General features: G+C 36.6%; 1 protein-coding gene across 2 annotated transcripts in view; it reads left to right on the top strand.

The window, feature by feature from the left end:
- LOC128017384 (A disintegrin and metalloproteinase with thrombospondin motifs 17) overlaps nucleotides 1-17,500 on the top strand; it is a 90,616-nt gene that overhangs the window by 20,441 nt on the left and 52,675 nt on the right. For both annotated transcript variants that reach the window (XM_052602752.1, XM_052602753.1), the window contains exons 5-7: nucleotides 960-1,043; nucleotides 7,199-7,353; nucleotides 13,511-13,554. In XM_052602752.1, coding sequence (XP_052458712.1) covers nucleotides 960-1,043; nucleotides 7,199-7,353; nucleotides 13,511-13,554 — 283 coding nt within the window. The remainder of the gene's footprint in view (nucleotides 1-959; nucleotides 1,044-7,198; nucleotides 7,354-13,510; nucleotides 13,555-17,500) is intronic.

The raw sequence follows: 17,500 nt of genomic DNA, 5'->3' as shown, positions 1-17,500 counted from the left end.
AAAGAGATTCATGATATTAGAGGTGGAGAAATTGCATATAAAGTGTTTTGATTCTTAACTGAAACTATTAAAAGCTTTCTTTGTTAATTGAAATAAATCTGAAAACTTAAAACATGAAAAATAAGAAATTACTAAAACAGAAAAAAGCCTAAATAATTATATGAAGCTAAATAGAAATAAAAAAAACGAATACAACTGAAAAAGCACATAACAGAACTACTAAAATGTAATTAAAAATAAAAGCCAATTATTTTTTTTTAAATAATACAATTATATATAAAATATATAATTAATATATATTTATTCATATGTTTTATTTTTTTTAATACAGAAAGTGTATTAAAAAAAGTGATCGGTTTTTACTTTATATTGACTTTACTGATCTTTTGTTCAGATTTCTGAGATTGTTTGTGTAGGTTTGAAATCTTTCATTGTGTATTTCAGAGTGAATGACCTCAGTCTTATCATGGTGCTCATTCAGAACAGGTTCATAAACACGGGCCTGCGTAATAAACCGAATATTGATCTGTGAAACAGTCCACACAACAACACCTCACTGCATCTGGGGCGGTAAAGAACAGCCCTTTCTCTGTATCTCTAATGACAATGATGAGACATGTAAAAAATGAATGGATTGCCCAGATGTGTGAGATTTGGTAAGAAAGTACACCTCCTTTTGTCCTCTCTGAGGTCCTTAGATCTACATTCTTCACAGGCGAGTTTGACACCGCTGTGGAAAATTGTGCTGTTATTCAAATCAGTCTGTGATTCCCCTCCAGATGATGGTTACTCATCAGTATCTGAATCCCTCCTTCAGTTCAGCTCTTGAGCTTTGGTTTTTATTCTACAATAGTCAGTACAAAAGTTTTTTATGGTATTGTGAATCACACAGTTTAGTTGTTCAATAAGTTGGTAGTTGATCAATAAGTTGATTATTTTATCTGATCCTCTCTCTGTAGGTGTATAACATGTTTCAACACCAGAGTTTGGGGGTGAGGCTCCATATCCGGGTCACCAAGCTGGTTCTCCTGCACACCCGTCCAGTAAGTGATGTACAAACATTAGATCAACATCCAGATCTGTGTACATCATGACTCAGCCTGTCATTTCTCTGCTCTCTTGCTGTTTTATTCCTGTCCTCAGGACCCGCGATGTTATCCCCGCTCAGCATGTGTGTACTGTATGTGTTTTAACTATCGGTTTTCCCCTTCGTTTTATTGCTGGATTTCATTCTCTCCGAAGGCTCCGGAGAGTCTAGCAGTGCTCTCCTCTAAAGTCTGAAATGAAGCATGTCAGGACCTCACTGAATAGCCATTAGTGTGAATATGCAGTGATGCTTCAGGGCAAAGCCTTTGGACTCACAGTCTCTGATATCTTGAAGATAAAATCAGAGAAGTGATGGATTTAGATGCTTGAAACAGTACAACTGAATCAGAGAAGCAATTCTCAAAGCCATGTGGATTTCACTGTGTCCCGCTTTTTATGTCGGCAGGAATTCATGAAGAAATAAAAGACCCCATGGAGTTTTGAGACTTGTAGTCTGTTAGTTTTGACGTTGAATACATGCTGATTTAATCATACAAGTTGACAGACTTTTATTAAGATACACATTTATAATTGGACCCAAAATAGTGCTTATCTTGCAAGAAGAGACATACATTTTTTAAGTCTCTTCTGCTCACCAAAGCTGTATTTATTTGATCAAAGATACAACAAAAACAGCAATGTTGTGAAATAGTACTTTAATTTTTGGTTAGTAATATGCATTGCTAAAAACTTCATTTGGACAACTTTAAAGTATTTCGATTTTTTTTTGCACCCTCGGATTCCAGATTTTCAAATAGTTGTACTTCGGCCAAATATTGTCAGATCGTAATGAACCATACATCAATGGGAAGCTTGTTTATTCAGCTTTCAGATGACATAAATTTACTCTAATCAATTGCAAGTAGCAAATCATGATTCATGTATACACATCATCATTGATTTGTGTGCGGCTTTTTACTGTTTAAATACTCTTTAAAGTAAAATCCACTGACTAGTAGTGTAAACTGTTTGTTCCTGGGGGTCAGTGTCATATTTAATTTGAGGCGTAAGTAAAAGAGGCTGAGTGGGATAGAATTACAGCCCATTAATTATGACTTACTGTTTTAAAGAAAAGAAAAGAAAAAAAAAATAATCCTACAGTCCACCAACGTGTGTCACAAGACTGCAAGGGAGACGAAGGTTAGGATCCAAATAGAGAAGTCTGATGGTGTAAAAGGAGCAATCCACAATCGTAGTCAGACAGGCATGAGGTCATACACAAAATCAGTCCAGACACTGGCATAGTAAGAGCTCAGGAAAACAGAGCATCCCTGGCCATCAGGCTTAAAAAACATGACCAGACAATGAAACAAGATTCAAGATAGCAGTGTGACACTATATTAATACTTCACAACCAATAGCAGAAAAAAAAACAGGCTTATATAGGCAAAGGAAACTAAGCTCAGGCAGTGGCTTGTTGGAAATGAAGTCCATCATGGCTGTATATGAATATTCCCTACATACATTAGGTCACTAATACAGTTTACTAGAAGGAGTGAATGAAAACTAGTTGCATAGTTAGTGCTTGCTGTTTAATAATCATTTGAAACTAGAAAACTGGCAGCTCCAGTAGGAAGATTAAAGGGTTTATCTTGACCTCTTACGGAAATTATGTATAAACCCTAGTTCAACAATTTAATAATCATTTTACAATTAATTTATACTTGTGTTGTATCATGCTATATCACACCGTAGACGAGCGCTTTTTAACTTGAATGGATGATGGATGATTCAGCTGCAGGCGTGATCTTCTGGGACGTGGGAATTCATTCGGCACGTGACTCACAGTGCATTATGGGTATTCTCTAGCCGTTGAGCGTGCACAGGTTGTACACCTGTTTTTGCATTGCATTGTGGGATTGAATGAGTGCACTCTAGAACATCCTCTATTGTTTCGGACACCATTACAAATGGCTGTCCACTCAAATAGTGCACTATATAAGTGTATGGGGGTGATTTCTGAGACAGCCCGTGACACAATGACAAGGATGTTGAACGCAGTGCACTACATCAATCAATCAATCAATCAATCACCTTTATTTATATAGTGCTTTAAACAAAATACATTGCGCCAAAGCACTGAACAACATTCATTTGGAAAACAGTGTCTCAATAATGCAAAATGATAGTTAAAGGCAGTTCATCATTGAATTCAGTTATGTCATCTCTGTTCAGTTGAAATAGTGTCTGTTTTAATTTGCAATCAAGTCAATGATATCGCTGTAGATGAAGTGACCCCAACTAAGCAAGCCAGAGGCGACAGCGGCAAGGAACCGAAACTCCATCGGTGACAGAATGGAGAAAAAAACCTTGGGAGAAACCAGGCTCAGTTGGGGGGCCAGTTCTCCTCTGACCAGACGAAACCAGTAGTTCAATTCCAGGCTGCAGCAAAGTCAGATTGTGCAGAAGAATCATCTGTTTCCTGTGGTCTTGTCCTGGTGCTCCTCTGAGACAAGGTCTTTACAGGGGATCTGTATCTGGGGCTCTAGTTGTCCTGGTCTCCGCTGTCTTTCAGGGCAGTAGAGGTCCTTTCTAGGTGCTGATCCACCATCTGGTCTGGATACGTACTGGATCCGGGTGACTGCAGTGACCCTCTGATCTGGACACAGACTGGATCTGGTGGCCACGGTGACCTCGGAACAAGAGAGAAACAGACAAATATTAGCGTAGATGCCATTCTTCTAATGATGTAGAAAGTACGGTGTTATGTGAAGTGTTCCGGTTCCAGTTTACCTAATTAATGCAGCCTAAAAATCCTTTAACGGATTTGGATATTAAAAGCATATTAGTATGTTATGTGTATGCCAGGTTAAAGAGATGGGTCTTTAATCTAGATTTAAACTGCAAGAGTGTGTCTGCCTCCCGAACAATGTTAGGTAGGTTATTCCAGAGTTTAGGCGCCAAATAGGAAAAGGATCTGCCGCCCGCAGTTGATTTTGATATTCTAGGTATTATCAAATTGCCTGAGTTTTGAGAACGTAGCGGACGTAGAGGAGTATAATGTAAAAGGAGCTCATTCAAATACTGAGGTGCTAAACCATTCAGGGCTTTATAAGTAATAAGCAATATTTTAAAATCTATACGATGTTTGATAGGGAGCCAGTGCAGTGTGGACAGGACCGGGCTAATATGGTCATACTTCCTGGTTCTAGTAAGAACTCTTGCTGCTGCATTTTGGACTAGCTGTAGTTTGTTTACCAAGCGTGCAGAACAACCACCCAATAAAGCATTACAATAGTCTAACCTTGAAGTCATAAATGCATGGATTAACATTTCTGCATTTGACATTGAGAGCATAGGCCGTAATTTAGATATATTTTTGAGATGGAAAAATGCAGTTTTACAAATGCTAGAAACGTGGCTTTCTAAGGAAAGATTGCGATCAAGTAGCACACCTAGGTTCCTAACTGATGACGAAGAATTGACAGAGCAACCATCAAGTCTTAGACAGTGTTCTAGGTTATTACAAGTAGAGTTTTTAGGCCCTATGATTAACACCTCTGTTTTTTTCTGAATTTAGCAGTAAGAAATTACTCGTCATCCAATTTTTTATATCGACTATGCATTCCATTAGTTTTTCAAATTGGTGTGTTTCACCGGGCTGCGAGGAAATATAGAGCTGCGTATCATCAGCATAACAGTGAAAGCTAACACCATGTTTCCTGATGATATCTCCCAAGGGTAACATATAAAGCGTGAAGAGTAGCGGCCCTAGAACTGAGCCTTGAGGTACTCCATACTGCACTTGTGATCGATATGATACATCTTCATTCACTGCTACGAACTGATGGCGGTCATATAAGTACGATTTAAACCATGCTAATGCACTTCCACTGATGCCAACAAAGTGTTCAAGTCTATGCAAAAGAATGTTGTGGTCAATTGTGTCAAACGCAGCACTAAGATCCAATAAAACTAATAGAGAGATACACCCACGATCAGATGATAAGAGCAGATCATTTGTAACTCTAAGGAGAGCAGTTTCAGTACTATGATACGGTCTAAATCCTGACTGGAAATCCTCACATATACCATTTTTCTCTAAGAAGGAATATAATTGTGAGGATACCACCTTTTCTAGTATCTTGGACAGAAAAGGGAGATTCGAGATTGGTCTATAATTAACTAGTTCTCTGGGGTCAAGTTGTGGCTTTTTTATGAGAGGCTTAATAACAGCCAGTTTGAAGGTTTTGGGGACATATCCTAATGACAATGAGGAATTAATAATAGTCAGAAGAGGACCTATGACTTCTGGAAGCACCTCTTTTAAGAGCTTAGATGGTATAGGGTCTAACATACATGTTGTAAGTTTAGATGATTTAACAAGTTTATATAATTCTTCCTCTCCTATAGTAGAGAATGAGTGGAACTGTTCCTCAGGGGGTCTATAGTGCACTGTCTGATGCGAAACTGTAGCTGACGGCTGAATGGTTGCAATTTTATCTCTAATAGTATCGATTTTAGAAGTAAAGTAGTTCATAAAGTCATTACTGCTGTGGTGTTGGGAAATGTCAACACTTGTTGAGGCTTTATTTTTCGTTAATTTAGCCACTGTATTGAATAAATACCTGGGGTTATGTTTGTTTTCTTCTAAAAGAGAAGAAAAGTAATCAGATCTAGCAGTTTTTAATGCTTTTCTGTAGGATATGCTACTTTCCCGCCAAGCAATACGAAATACCTCTAGTTTTGTTTTCCTCCAGCTGCGCTCCATTTTTCGGGCTGCTCTCTTTAGGGTGCGAGTATGCTCATTATACCATGGTGTCAAACTGTTTTCCTTAACCTTTCTTAAGCGTAAAGGAGCAACTGTATTTAAAGTGCTAGAAAAGAGAGAGTCCATAGTTTCTGTTACATCATCAAGTTGTTCTGAGGTTTTGGATATGCTAAGGAATTCGGATACATCAGGAAGATGACTTAAAAAGCAGTCTTTTGTGGTAGAAGTGATGGTTCTTCGATACTTGTAACAAGAAGTAGAATTTACAATTTTGGCTATATGAAGTTTACACAGAACTAAATAATGATCTGAGATATCATCACTTGGCTGAATAATTTCAACACTATCAACATCAATTCCATGTGACAGTATTAAATCTAGAGTATGATTTCGACAATGAGTAGGTCCTGAAACGTGTTGTCTAACACCAATAGAGTTCAGAATGTCTATAAATGCTGATCCCAATGCATCTTTTTCATTATCGACATGGATATTAAAATCACCAACTATTAAGACTTTATCTGCAGCCAGAACTAACTCGGATGTAAAATCACCAAACTCTTTAATAAAGTCTGTATGGTGGCCTGGTGGCCTGTATACAGTAGCCAGTACAAACATAACAGGGGATTTATCATTAACATTGGTTTCTCTGGATAATGTTACAGTATATGAAGCACCATTACTTCAAACGAGTTATACTTGAAGCCTGCCCTCTGAGAAATCCTGAAAACGTTATTATAAATTGAAGCAACTCCTCCCCCTTTGCCTTTTAGACGCGGCTCGTGTTTATAACAATAATCTTGGGGGGTGGACTCATTTAAAATAATGTAATCATCAGGTTTTAGCCAGGTTTCTGTCAAGCAGAGCACATCTATATTATGATCAGTTATCATATTATTTACAAAAAGTGTTTTCGTAGAAATGGATCTGATATTCAATAAGCCAATCTTTATCATTTGTTTACATTGACCATCGTTACATAAAGGTGAATCGACTGATGTTCACATTCTTTCACAGAGGCAATATCGTAGCCTATGAGGTTCATCTGAGTCACGGTCATAGCTGGTTGTAAATTTTTAGGGGCAGTCATGGCCTAATGGTTAGAGAGTTGGACTTGTAACCCAAAGGTCACATGTCTGAGTCTCAGTACTAGCAAAGACCTTTGTTTAAGGAAATGAGGCGCTCTCTTCCACCCTCACTTGGATGTGTTAAATGCAGAGCACAAATTCCAAGTATGGGATGCCATACTTGGCTACACATCATGTTTAATACTCTGATTGTGTTTAAATGGCCACACAAGAATACAGACGCTCTTACAAATAAAGTGGAAAGTATCTAATTTAGAGTTTTCCTGCTCCAAAGTCTGTTAATCAGATTCTAATTGTCCAGTGTGTTTCTTAGAAAAAGCTGAAGGTGGGCCACCATGGAGAAAAAGCCCTGGAGAGCTTCTGTCACTGGCAGCATGAGGAATACGGTGCACGATACCTGGGAAACAATCACGTACCTGGGAGCAGAGACGACCCTCCTCCTGTGGACGTGGCTGTGCTGGTCACCAGGTACTTAACAAACACGCCTGAAATAGAGAGTCACCCAAGAAAAATGATTGGACACTTATAAATTTTACACCTATATATATATATATTTATATATATTCAATACAAGACTTTTGCCGCAATTTCCTTCCAATTTACATATCTGAATAATTCGATGTTAGTTTTGAGCTGACAGATTTCATAGAAAATCACATAGTGTGTGATGTTCACAGACTGATATTTTTAGCTTCAGACTATGAATCCATCCAGTCAGAGGATGTCAAATATTGTTTTAATTTTTCACGCGTCTCATAGCAAGAATGCACATGATTCTGCTTGAGTTTGTTGTGATCGGAAGGACTTTACAGTCTGGTAGTGTGTTATCCTGTCATTTAGTGTTTGTTGGCCAGTGTTTCCTGTGTATGACTATTTTAAAAAAATATGATAAGTGTATGATGCCTAACGTTTTACCATCTGTTCAGATTTTAAAAGTCGTGTTGTGTATTCCAGCCTTTGGAGACAAGAGCATGCAGCATTTGAGACAAACAGATACAGACACTTGCATTTTAATGCAATTATTAAATGTTACTTCTGTTTCCAAATACTGTCACATCTGGGCAGATTTATTTGCGTTTCACTTCTAATTCTCCATCGCCGACTCTCTGTTTTACGTCTTTCACTTTCTGTTTTGTCACACACATGTCCTTTGAAGTTCGGTACCTTTCAGCTCTTGGCTGCTTAAGACAGCTTTTTTCATCCCTTTCATTGAGCTCCGCCAGTATCTGAGCTGTGATAGACCCTAATAATCCTTCTGTCAGCGAGACAGGTTTGCTCCAAGTCTTCATCTTTTCACTACAACAGCCAAGACACGGTATTCCCGGCGCAGGATTAGGGCTTATTAGCGTACTATAATTTTCAGAATCCAAAAAAGTAAAGAAAAAGAAAATCCTTTTGTGAAAACGACTCATGTGAGCCTGTCAGATACTATCCATCATCCCGGGTCCGAGAAGCTCTCAGGGAGAACCAGCGGACACAGAGAGGGCCTTTGTTCCCCCTGTGCCAGGTTAAATATGATCTCCACCGGTGTACAAAAGCAGCTCTCTATAAGGATGCAGCGTACAGGAGCAACATCTGTCTCAGCTTGCATCCCAAGATGGCTCGGGGCAGCGGGAATGCATCAAAGCAAATTAAGGCTTGACAAGGTGTGCCTTGGTTTCCCCTCTTGTTCGGGTTCCTGTGACACTTGCTGACTGAAGAAAGATTATCTTAATGCTTCCAATGGCCACATTCACAGCACAGTTCTCACTGCTCTTCTGAGAGCTTAAAATCATCATGAACACAATCAGGCCTTCGCTGAGATCCGCCATAGAATCATCCAGGGACGCCTCCAGGGACGGCATCACTGTACCCATGCACTGTTCTGTAGCGAAGTGTTTCATGAGTGCTTGTAGTTTACAGCTGCCAGAAGTCAAAATGTTGTTATGATTCGCATTGCATCAAACCCTACTGTCTGTATCATACAGAACGGTAATTTACAGTGATTGTATATAGTGAATAATAAATGTGATTGTCACTCCTAATTTAAAATACATTTAGAATGCTTGAAATTGAATTAAATTTGAATCAAAAAAGCAAACAGGATGTAGAATGGCAATTCAGATTTAAATTTACACTACCATTGAAGTGTTTCAGGTTAGTATGATTTTAAAAAAAAAAGAAATTACATAGATTATATTTATCAAAAGTGAGAGTAAAGACATTTATAATGTTAAAAAGATTTAAATTTCAAATAATTGCTGTTCTTTTAACGTTTTTATTCATCAAAGAATGTTTCTAAAAAATGTTGGCAGCACTACAGTTTTCAACGTTGATTAATCATTTTCTCGAGCAGCAAATCAGCATATCAGAATGATTTCTGAAGATCATGTGACACTGAAGACTGGAGTAATGATGCTGAAAATACAGCTTTGATCACAGAAATAAATTGCATCTTAAAATATATTCAAGCGGAAATCAGTTAATTTTAAATTGTAATAATATTTCACAATATTACTGTTTTTACTGTATTTTTAATCAAACAAATGCAGCCTTGGTGAGCAGAAAATAATAACTGGATATGTTCCAGACTGTCAGACTCAATAACAAACAGCAACTCTGCTATATAAATGCAGATGTTAGATTTAATTTAAAGACATCTCTTAGAAACCAAATTGTAAATTTAATTAATGTTTCTACTGTATTAAATGTATAATAGTCAACAGAGGTGATCATTTAGCATGTTTTACATGGCGGTCTCTTCAAGCGTTTACTGAACAGGTCTGATTATTATGTAATGCTGGCACCTCTAGATTCCTGCACGAGTTTCCAAGTTGTCCAAGTAGAGTCCAAATAGGAAGTTGGAAATTCAGACTTTCCGAGTCGAATGGAACGCAGCATTAGCTCCAGGTCAGAGATGCTTTTATTTGGACAGTTTTGAGACAGTTGGGACATGGTGATGGGTAACATCCTCCACACATGTCAGCGCTAATGGAAATCTGCTCTCCTAACTGTATCCCTTCCCAGCCGTTCATCGCTAAACAGGATCCGTCTTCAGCACCCAGCTGTGTGTCTCATTCACTTGAGCTGTGAAGGAACAAGAAGGGAAACCAGAAGCCCACATCAAAAACCCTCTGGAATAGAAGCACATCAGACAGCCAACGTGACACGTCGCAGAACGCCGCAGTATGGTGAAAACGTTTGATGACTGCAGACTCAAAACAAGAGACATTGTTTGAGACAACATCTTTGTTAATTCAAAAAGTCTATTTGACTTTATTCTTTGTCATTGAACCACCTTCTCTGATCGTCATTTGTTGCTCGCCAGCGTTGGGGAAACTGCTTTAAAAATAAAGTTTCCCCAAAATATAGCTTTCTACAACTTGCTCATAATTTAAAGGCTGTGCTTTTGAAAGCTCAGTTTGTACACTACAAATAACTAACAAAAACTAATAACATTAGGCAGTTCACACAGCATTTCCTTCCGTTTAGAGGTCATGTGTGAACAGAATCTGTTGTTGAAATGGTTAAAACACTAAGAATGACTGAATGCTGTGTGAACAAAGCTGTGCTTTATGATCAACAGATTTTAGGTTAGAGCTAGTTTGATGCAATACGTTTGAGCCAATTACAAAGTAGATGCAAAATTGTGATTATTAACATTGTAGAGGTATTTTAAGTATTTAAATTGAAGTATTGTTAAACTGGACCGATTTCTCTCCAGATGTTTGACAGTGTTATTTTTGTAATGTTTTGAATTAGCTTTTTACTTTTACACTTTCATTTAAATTTTAGTTTAAGTTTTATGTATTAGTGTGTGTACTGTATATATAGTGTGTTTGTATACACACACACACACACACACACACACACACTGACACATTTCTGATTAGCTTTCATTTATTTTAATTGCATTTTTGGTCATTTCTGATGCTTCAACTTCAACTTTTTTTCAGTTAGTTTCCATTATACGTAGATTTAGTGTTTTAAGTTTAAAATGTTTATCTTATATTTATATTTACTTTCATTTCAACTGTGTTTAAATAATAAAAAAGGGATTTTCAATAGCCTTCCTTTAGTTAACGATAACTTGCTATGCTGTTTAAAGGTAATTTCGGTAACACTTTAGAATAAGGTTCCATTAGTTAATGTTAGTTAACTACTTTCGTTAACATGAACTAAGCAAGAACAATCCTTCTACAGCATTTATAAGTCTTAGTTCATGTTAATTTCAACATTTACTAATGCATTATTTAAATCAAAAGTTGTGCTTGTTAACATTAGTTAATGCACTGTGAATAACCATGAACTAACAATGAATAACTGTATTTTCATTAACTAACATTAACGAAGATGAATAAATACAGTGATAAATGTATTATTCATTGTTTGTTCATGTTAATTAATACATTAACTAACATTAACTAATGGAACCTTATTCTAAAGTGTTACCGTAATTTCTGGTAAATTACATCAAAGAATTTCAACATTTGGTGCTGATGCGTGAATAATAGCAATATGTGTAAATACCAAAACCAGGCTGTTTGAATGTGTGAAATTAACTATTACATATACTTAGAATTGATCAAATGTAACTGTGTACATTTAATGCTCTGCAAGTTGCTTTGGACAAAAGCGTCTACCAAATGCATAAATGCAAATGTAGTTTGAAGCTTTGATGCTTCTCAGCAAGAGTTGAGTAATGTAGTGAAGTCTGTGATGTCGCTGTTTTACTGAGTTACTCCCCAGCACAGGATACCGCAATCCCTGCTTGTTATTTGTTAACAATTCAGTGTTTAAACCCACAGCAGAAGTTTCTGGTTGTCTGGCTCTCCTCCTCACCTGTTAGTCATTGCTGAAGCTCAAAAATGGTTTTGGTAAAGTCAAATTACAGGCTCTGAGGCTGCGACCACTGCCTCCCCAGAGGTCAACCCTGCCAAAGACAATTACAAGAGGAAGCACAGCAGACATCTTTAACTCTTTGTTGTTTGCAGATTTGAAGGCATTGGACAAGGTTGCTCTAGACTCAGGAATGCTTTTCAATCCACAATGTCAGCTGCTAATTGAGGGATTCGTAGGTGCTCGTTTAATTGTGTTTTAGCAAGCAACCTGCCTGGTTTGCATGTTAGTACTTGGTGCAGCTCTGAGAAAGCAGAAATACAAAGTCTCTTAGATCTTCTTGGGTGTCGGATGGGTTTCCTTTGGTGGTGGGGAGGAGGTGTGCTTTCTGCTTATAATGTGGGGATGAATCTGTTTGAATTCTGGCAAGTCGGGAAGTGGGGGGGGCGAATGCAAGCAATGTCTAGACGATATCCAGACATCTAGTGTTGCATTAGTGTCTGTATGTCTCTCTCTGCCCTCTTCTGTCTGTCTGCACTTCTCCACGAGTCCTGAAATATGTGTGATATATCATCACATTGATTCGTTCCCAGATGCTGACGTTGAAGCTGTCATGCTTTGTTCAGTCATCAGATGGGTGCGTGGGAAAACGTCCTCTTCTAAAGCATCTGTTTGTCATTTCACACCCAACTCTGGCCTGTAGACATTCACAGTTTGTTCCATCGGGCTCTAAAATAATTCTCAGCACACTCATGTTAGCCTTGCTGTTAATTATATCTATTTTTTTTATTCTAAAGAAAAATGTCCTAATGCAAAATGCCTTTTGGTTTTGGGGACAGATATAACCCAGGCATCTTCTTGACAGGCATTGTGCGATTCCCCCTAGTGTTGTGTGTTTGAATGTCAATCTTGAATGCTTGTTAGTGGTTTTATGCATTAGAATCACAGAAACGCTCTACTTCCATCGCTGTCATATTGAGTTCATGCCACTCTTGTTTGGTTGTTGTGACTTCTTTTTAGCATTGTGGCTGGTTCAAATGAGCAGGATGTGATTAATTTACTGTTGTTTTGAAGTTGTTCATCTTTAAACTGATGGAGGAATGCCACACGAGGGGACAAGAGAACACAGTTTCAGCAACAGCGCTGTGGTTTTCCCATCAGGTTCAGGCAACAGGCATCCAAACAAACACAACAACACAAAACATTTTCAGAAGGAGCCTTTTGTCTCACAGATATATGGACGCTTCTCAATATATTATATATCAGCGTTTCATTCCCTGTTTACTAGGGATTATCTGCTGCTTTGTCTTTAATATTTGCTTTTGTTGTCTTGAAACTAGTTAGTTTATTTCTCTGATACATAAATAATACACAAGTGAATGAATGTGCAATGAACATCTCAGCTGTTTCTTTTATATGCCAACCTAGTCTCCTAGTCTTAGGAGAAATAAAAGACACAAATAATTGATAAATCAGCATACAGAAAGAGTATAGAGTTTACAAAGTGAATATAAATAGCATAGATTTATTTGTTCATGGAAGAAACGATGAGAAACGTTTAAGTTTATAGTAAGATCTCAGACTTTTGACTACAGAATTTGGTGTCTGAGCACAATTTGAGATATTGTTGAGATCTCTGAAACTCTGTAGGAGACAAATGTGAGATTAATAGGAGAAACATCAGAGAAGACGTCTCCATTTGCTCTCTTTTCAATCTCATTACTGTGTTGGAGTAACTTTTGTGATCTTCTTTCCTCTTATCTAACATCTGTCTCCTTTTCTCTTTTGTCTTGTTTTCTCTCTCTAGAACAGATTTTTGCGTCCACAAAGATGAGCCTTGTGACACAGTTGGTAAGTCTATTTTACATTTTTTGGGGGGGTGAGTTTTTTTTTAGTTACTTCACGGGAATTTATAATCACATAAATACCTAAAAAAATAAATTGGAATTTGGAATATATTCTTGCAGTCTATAAAAAGCCACAAAGTTTTAATAAGAATTTTAAATCCTTGAAATATCTAAAGGTCTTAAAGTGACTAAGATCATGCTACAGACATGTCAACAAACTAAACCAACTTAACCAACCCTTATATCTTCTGTAAATCAAGTAAAATAATCTAGATTATATGTTAAAGATCTTCAGGTCCATTTTATTCAACCAATTTGTTCTATATATTTTTTATGAACATAATTTTAGGGTTAAAATTGCATTAATGAAGTAATTTTAACCCTAAAATTATGTTCATAAAAAATATATAGAACAAATTGGTTTAATTTAATTTTTTTTATTTTAAACTTTTTTTTTTTTTTTACATTTTAGGCTCTCTGTTTTTTTTTAAATTCAAAATGTCTAATCATTTTTTATGTAAATATGACCCATACATAAACATGCATACCTTAAAATGCAATATTTCTTGCAATATGTAAATATCCACATAATTGTCTTGTAAAATCATGAAATAGCTCATGAAGTATTTTAGCCAAATACTGTTGTATTTATGTTTTTAGTATAAAAGTATAATATATATAATGACCACCCAGAACATGCTACAGTCCTCTAAGTGAGCTTAACGGGGGTAAGCAACACTCTCATTTTGTTCCGAAAATGTACAAATAAAATGTAGTTTATAAGGTCAGATGTGGAGCAAGTTCCTTCATAAATCTGTTGAGCTTTTTGATATGGATCCTTAAGCATTCTGACATTACCCTCTGATCTTTTTAATCCAGAGTGTTCGTCATCAGTACTTCGATTTCTCCCAAACTCAGACCAGTTCCCAGATCCTCCGATGTCAAATCCATAATACTGTGAAATATTATTACATTGTTTTCTATGTGAATATATTTTAAAGTGTGGCTTATTCTTGTGATGCAAAGCTGAATTTTCTAGCATTATTACTCCAGTCTTCATTTTAATATGTAACATATTATTGTTATTAACAATATTGAAAACAGTTGCACTGCAAAATATTTTTGTGGAAACCATGATACATTTTATTCTTTAATGAACAGAAAGTTCAAATGAACAACATTTAAATATTTTGTAACATTATAAATGCCTAAATAATCTTTCTGGCTCCAAACTTTGAACAATAGTGTACATAAGCGATTTGAAACCATTTCTATACCTCAAAAAAAATAAAGAGTACAGTTTGATAATGGAAAAAAACACATTTTACCAATATTTTTGCCATTGGATGAATTGACTTTGCCTGTGCCAAACGAAATACATTTTGGGAAAGATTCTCTGCAAATAACACATGCAGTACTGCTTCACATTTTGGCCAAATAGGTGTCTTAAGGCAACTTAACATTTCTCAAGGTCAAGGTTTGGCTTGTTGACATGGCTCAGTTTGCCCCTGCTGGTGGATGCTGTAACTACATCATATCATACAGTTGCTTCCTCCATTAACAGGCGTTCAGAAGCAGTCGTATGTTCTGATTATGATTTTTGCAGTTAAATTGTTTGTTACAAGTTACTTTTTAAGAGAAGAAAGAGAAATATTTGCAATAATTTTTGCATAATTAGTTTGCAAAACATTCATAGCATAAATACCTCATTGGAGTTGCTGTATTTCATTCTATATTTGTAAAACTAATTTAATTTTAATTTAATTTAAAACTTTGTTGGAACACATTGGAAATGTGAATAGAGAACACTGAAATTATGAATTTTATGAACAAAGTCTCAGAAGAGAACCATCAATGTCTATTTGAATAAATGGCATTAAAAGATAATATTGCATGAATAATAATAAACATATTTAGTTAATTGGATGTGTTATCTTTAATTGTAATAAAACAAAACATATTTGCAAAAAAGTAAATTATAAATATTGCATTTCTTCACAGAGCTCAGATTATGTTCTCTTACATTGTGTTCTTTGTGAAGGATGCATGCATTGCGGCCTGAATTTGGCTAAAAGATGGTAGGGTAGGCAGCTCACTATAGGATTTGGAACAGAGCCTTGGAGTGAATCTCAAAGTTTTGACACGCCATCCTGTTGAGTCTAAGGTTCTTCTAAATATGTAAAGGTGAAAATTCATTCCAGAGTATCCAAACACGCTCCGCAGTCATGCTTTTCTTTAGCGTCTGCATACCACGAGAATCCAGAATGGATTGCAAGTGCAGAAGCCACCTCAAGAACGTTTGTTCAGTTCCAGACAATCGTAATTGTTCCGGCATGATGGAAATCAATTTGGTCACAGTGCTGCTATTATACCGCAACTGGGAAAGGCATCCCTAGAATGATGAGTTTGATCGGCCGTTCTCTTTAAGGGTGGCCCAGTTCCTCCAGGGGAACATTGACCTCAACCGTGAAAAACCTGCAGTATGTGGAGGCAGCCAAGCAAAGGCCTCCTTGTCAAGACTAATAAGATAAGCAGACTTTCTATTTCTGTTCCACATCTTTGTTTCTGATTTAACACTTGCATGATGCAGTTCTATAGTTATTTGACTCTATATGGTCTCAAGTCGATTGTTAGTAGTGTTAGCTAACCAAGTAAAGTCTGGTGAGAGCTTTTTTGATAACAGCGCCAGTGATGAAAGCAGTGACCTCACTGGAATCAACTTAAACCTACGTTATGCTCCACCTGCAGTAGGAAAACAGACACTCGGAATATATGTTTAAAACTGTTTCTGCGATATTGCAAAGTTGATACGTTTACATTTTAAGACGTTTACAACAAGAGCCGCATTTAACTTGAACAACATTAAAGGGATACTCCACCCCAAACCCCAAAATGAACATTTTGTTATTAATCACTTACCCCCATGTCATTTCAAACCAATAAAAGCTTAATTAATCTTCGGAAAACAATTTAACATATTTTGGACGAAAACCGGGAGGCTTGTGACTGTCCCATAGACTGCCAAGTAAGTTAAACTGTCGAGGTCCAGAAAAGTATGAAAGACATTGTCAGAATAGTCCAGTTGTCATCAGTGGTCCAACCGTAACGTTATGAAGTGACGAGAATACATTTTATACGTGAATAAAACAAATATAACAACCTTTTTTTTTTTTTTTTTTTTATAAAAGAAAGCTCAAATTACCTTTTGTTTCTTGTTTTGTTTCTTTAACCCTCATGTTGTGTTCTGGTTCTAGTTAATGATATCACATTGTATATTACACAGGGGATAACAACTTCCCTAAAAAAAATAAAAAACATTTTGGAACTGAATTGTCATAGTTTATGCACCTTAGATTTTTAATGAATATTGCCAAAATGATCCACAAATAATGTTTGTTTTTTTCACTCATAAACTGAGGTGCATATGCTCATATCAGCGTGGACATTGGCTAATCAGTTCCAAAAATAAATACAAAACCTGTGTTAATTGATTAAAACAAGTTGATTAAATGTTTTAATATGTGATTTGGTGATAATAATTTCAGATAAGCAATTTTTTAAAAAGCTGGTAATTTTTGACCGGGAACACTGTGATTTATTTGTTTAAATGCCGAACATTCTACTTCTAATGCCAAGATGGCATTTTGAAGGTCATTGTGAATTATTTACCTGTGTAAACTGGCCAGATGTGCTCATGAGATTACAAAAAAAGATGTGGAATAGTTTAATGAAAGCACATGTTGAATCATCTTGGATGCATTTCTTCCCGTCCCATTGAAATGCACCATCTGGAATGACCCTCTGAACTCAGTTAAAGGTTGTAGTTATTACATGAGAGGAATTTCCCTCTCCCTCATTCATTCAGGAAGGAGGAGTGGAGACGCCTCGTCTTGGAGATCCTACAGAGCAGAAGTCTTTGTTTAAATGGCGCTCCTCTGTTTTCAGCTGAT

The sequence above is a fragment of the Carassius gibelio genome, chromosome A7, assembly GCF_023724105.1.
Source record: "Carassius gibelio isolate Cgi1373 ecotype wild population from Czech Republic chromosome A7, carGib1.2-hapl.c, whole genome shotgun sequence".
Taxonomy (NCBI): Eukaryota; Metazoa; Chordata; class Actinopteri; order Cypriniformes; family Cyprinidae; genus Carassius; species Carassius gibelio.
The sequence above is the reverse complement of the archived record's forward strand: the minus strand, read 5'-3'. Positions and strand labels throughout refer to the sequence as shown.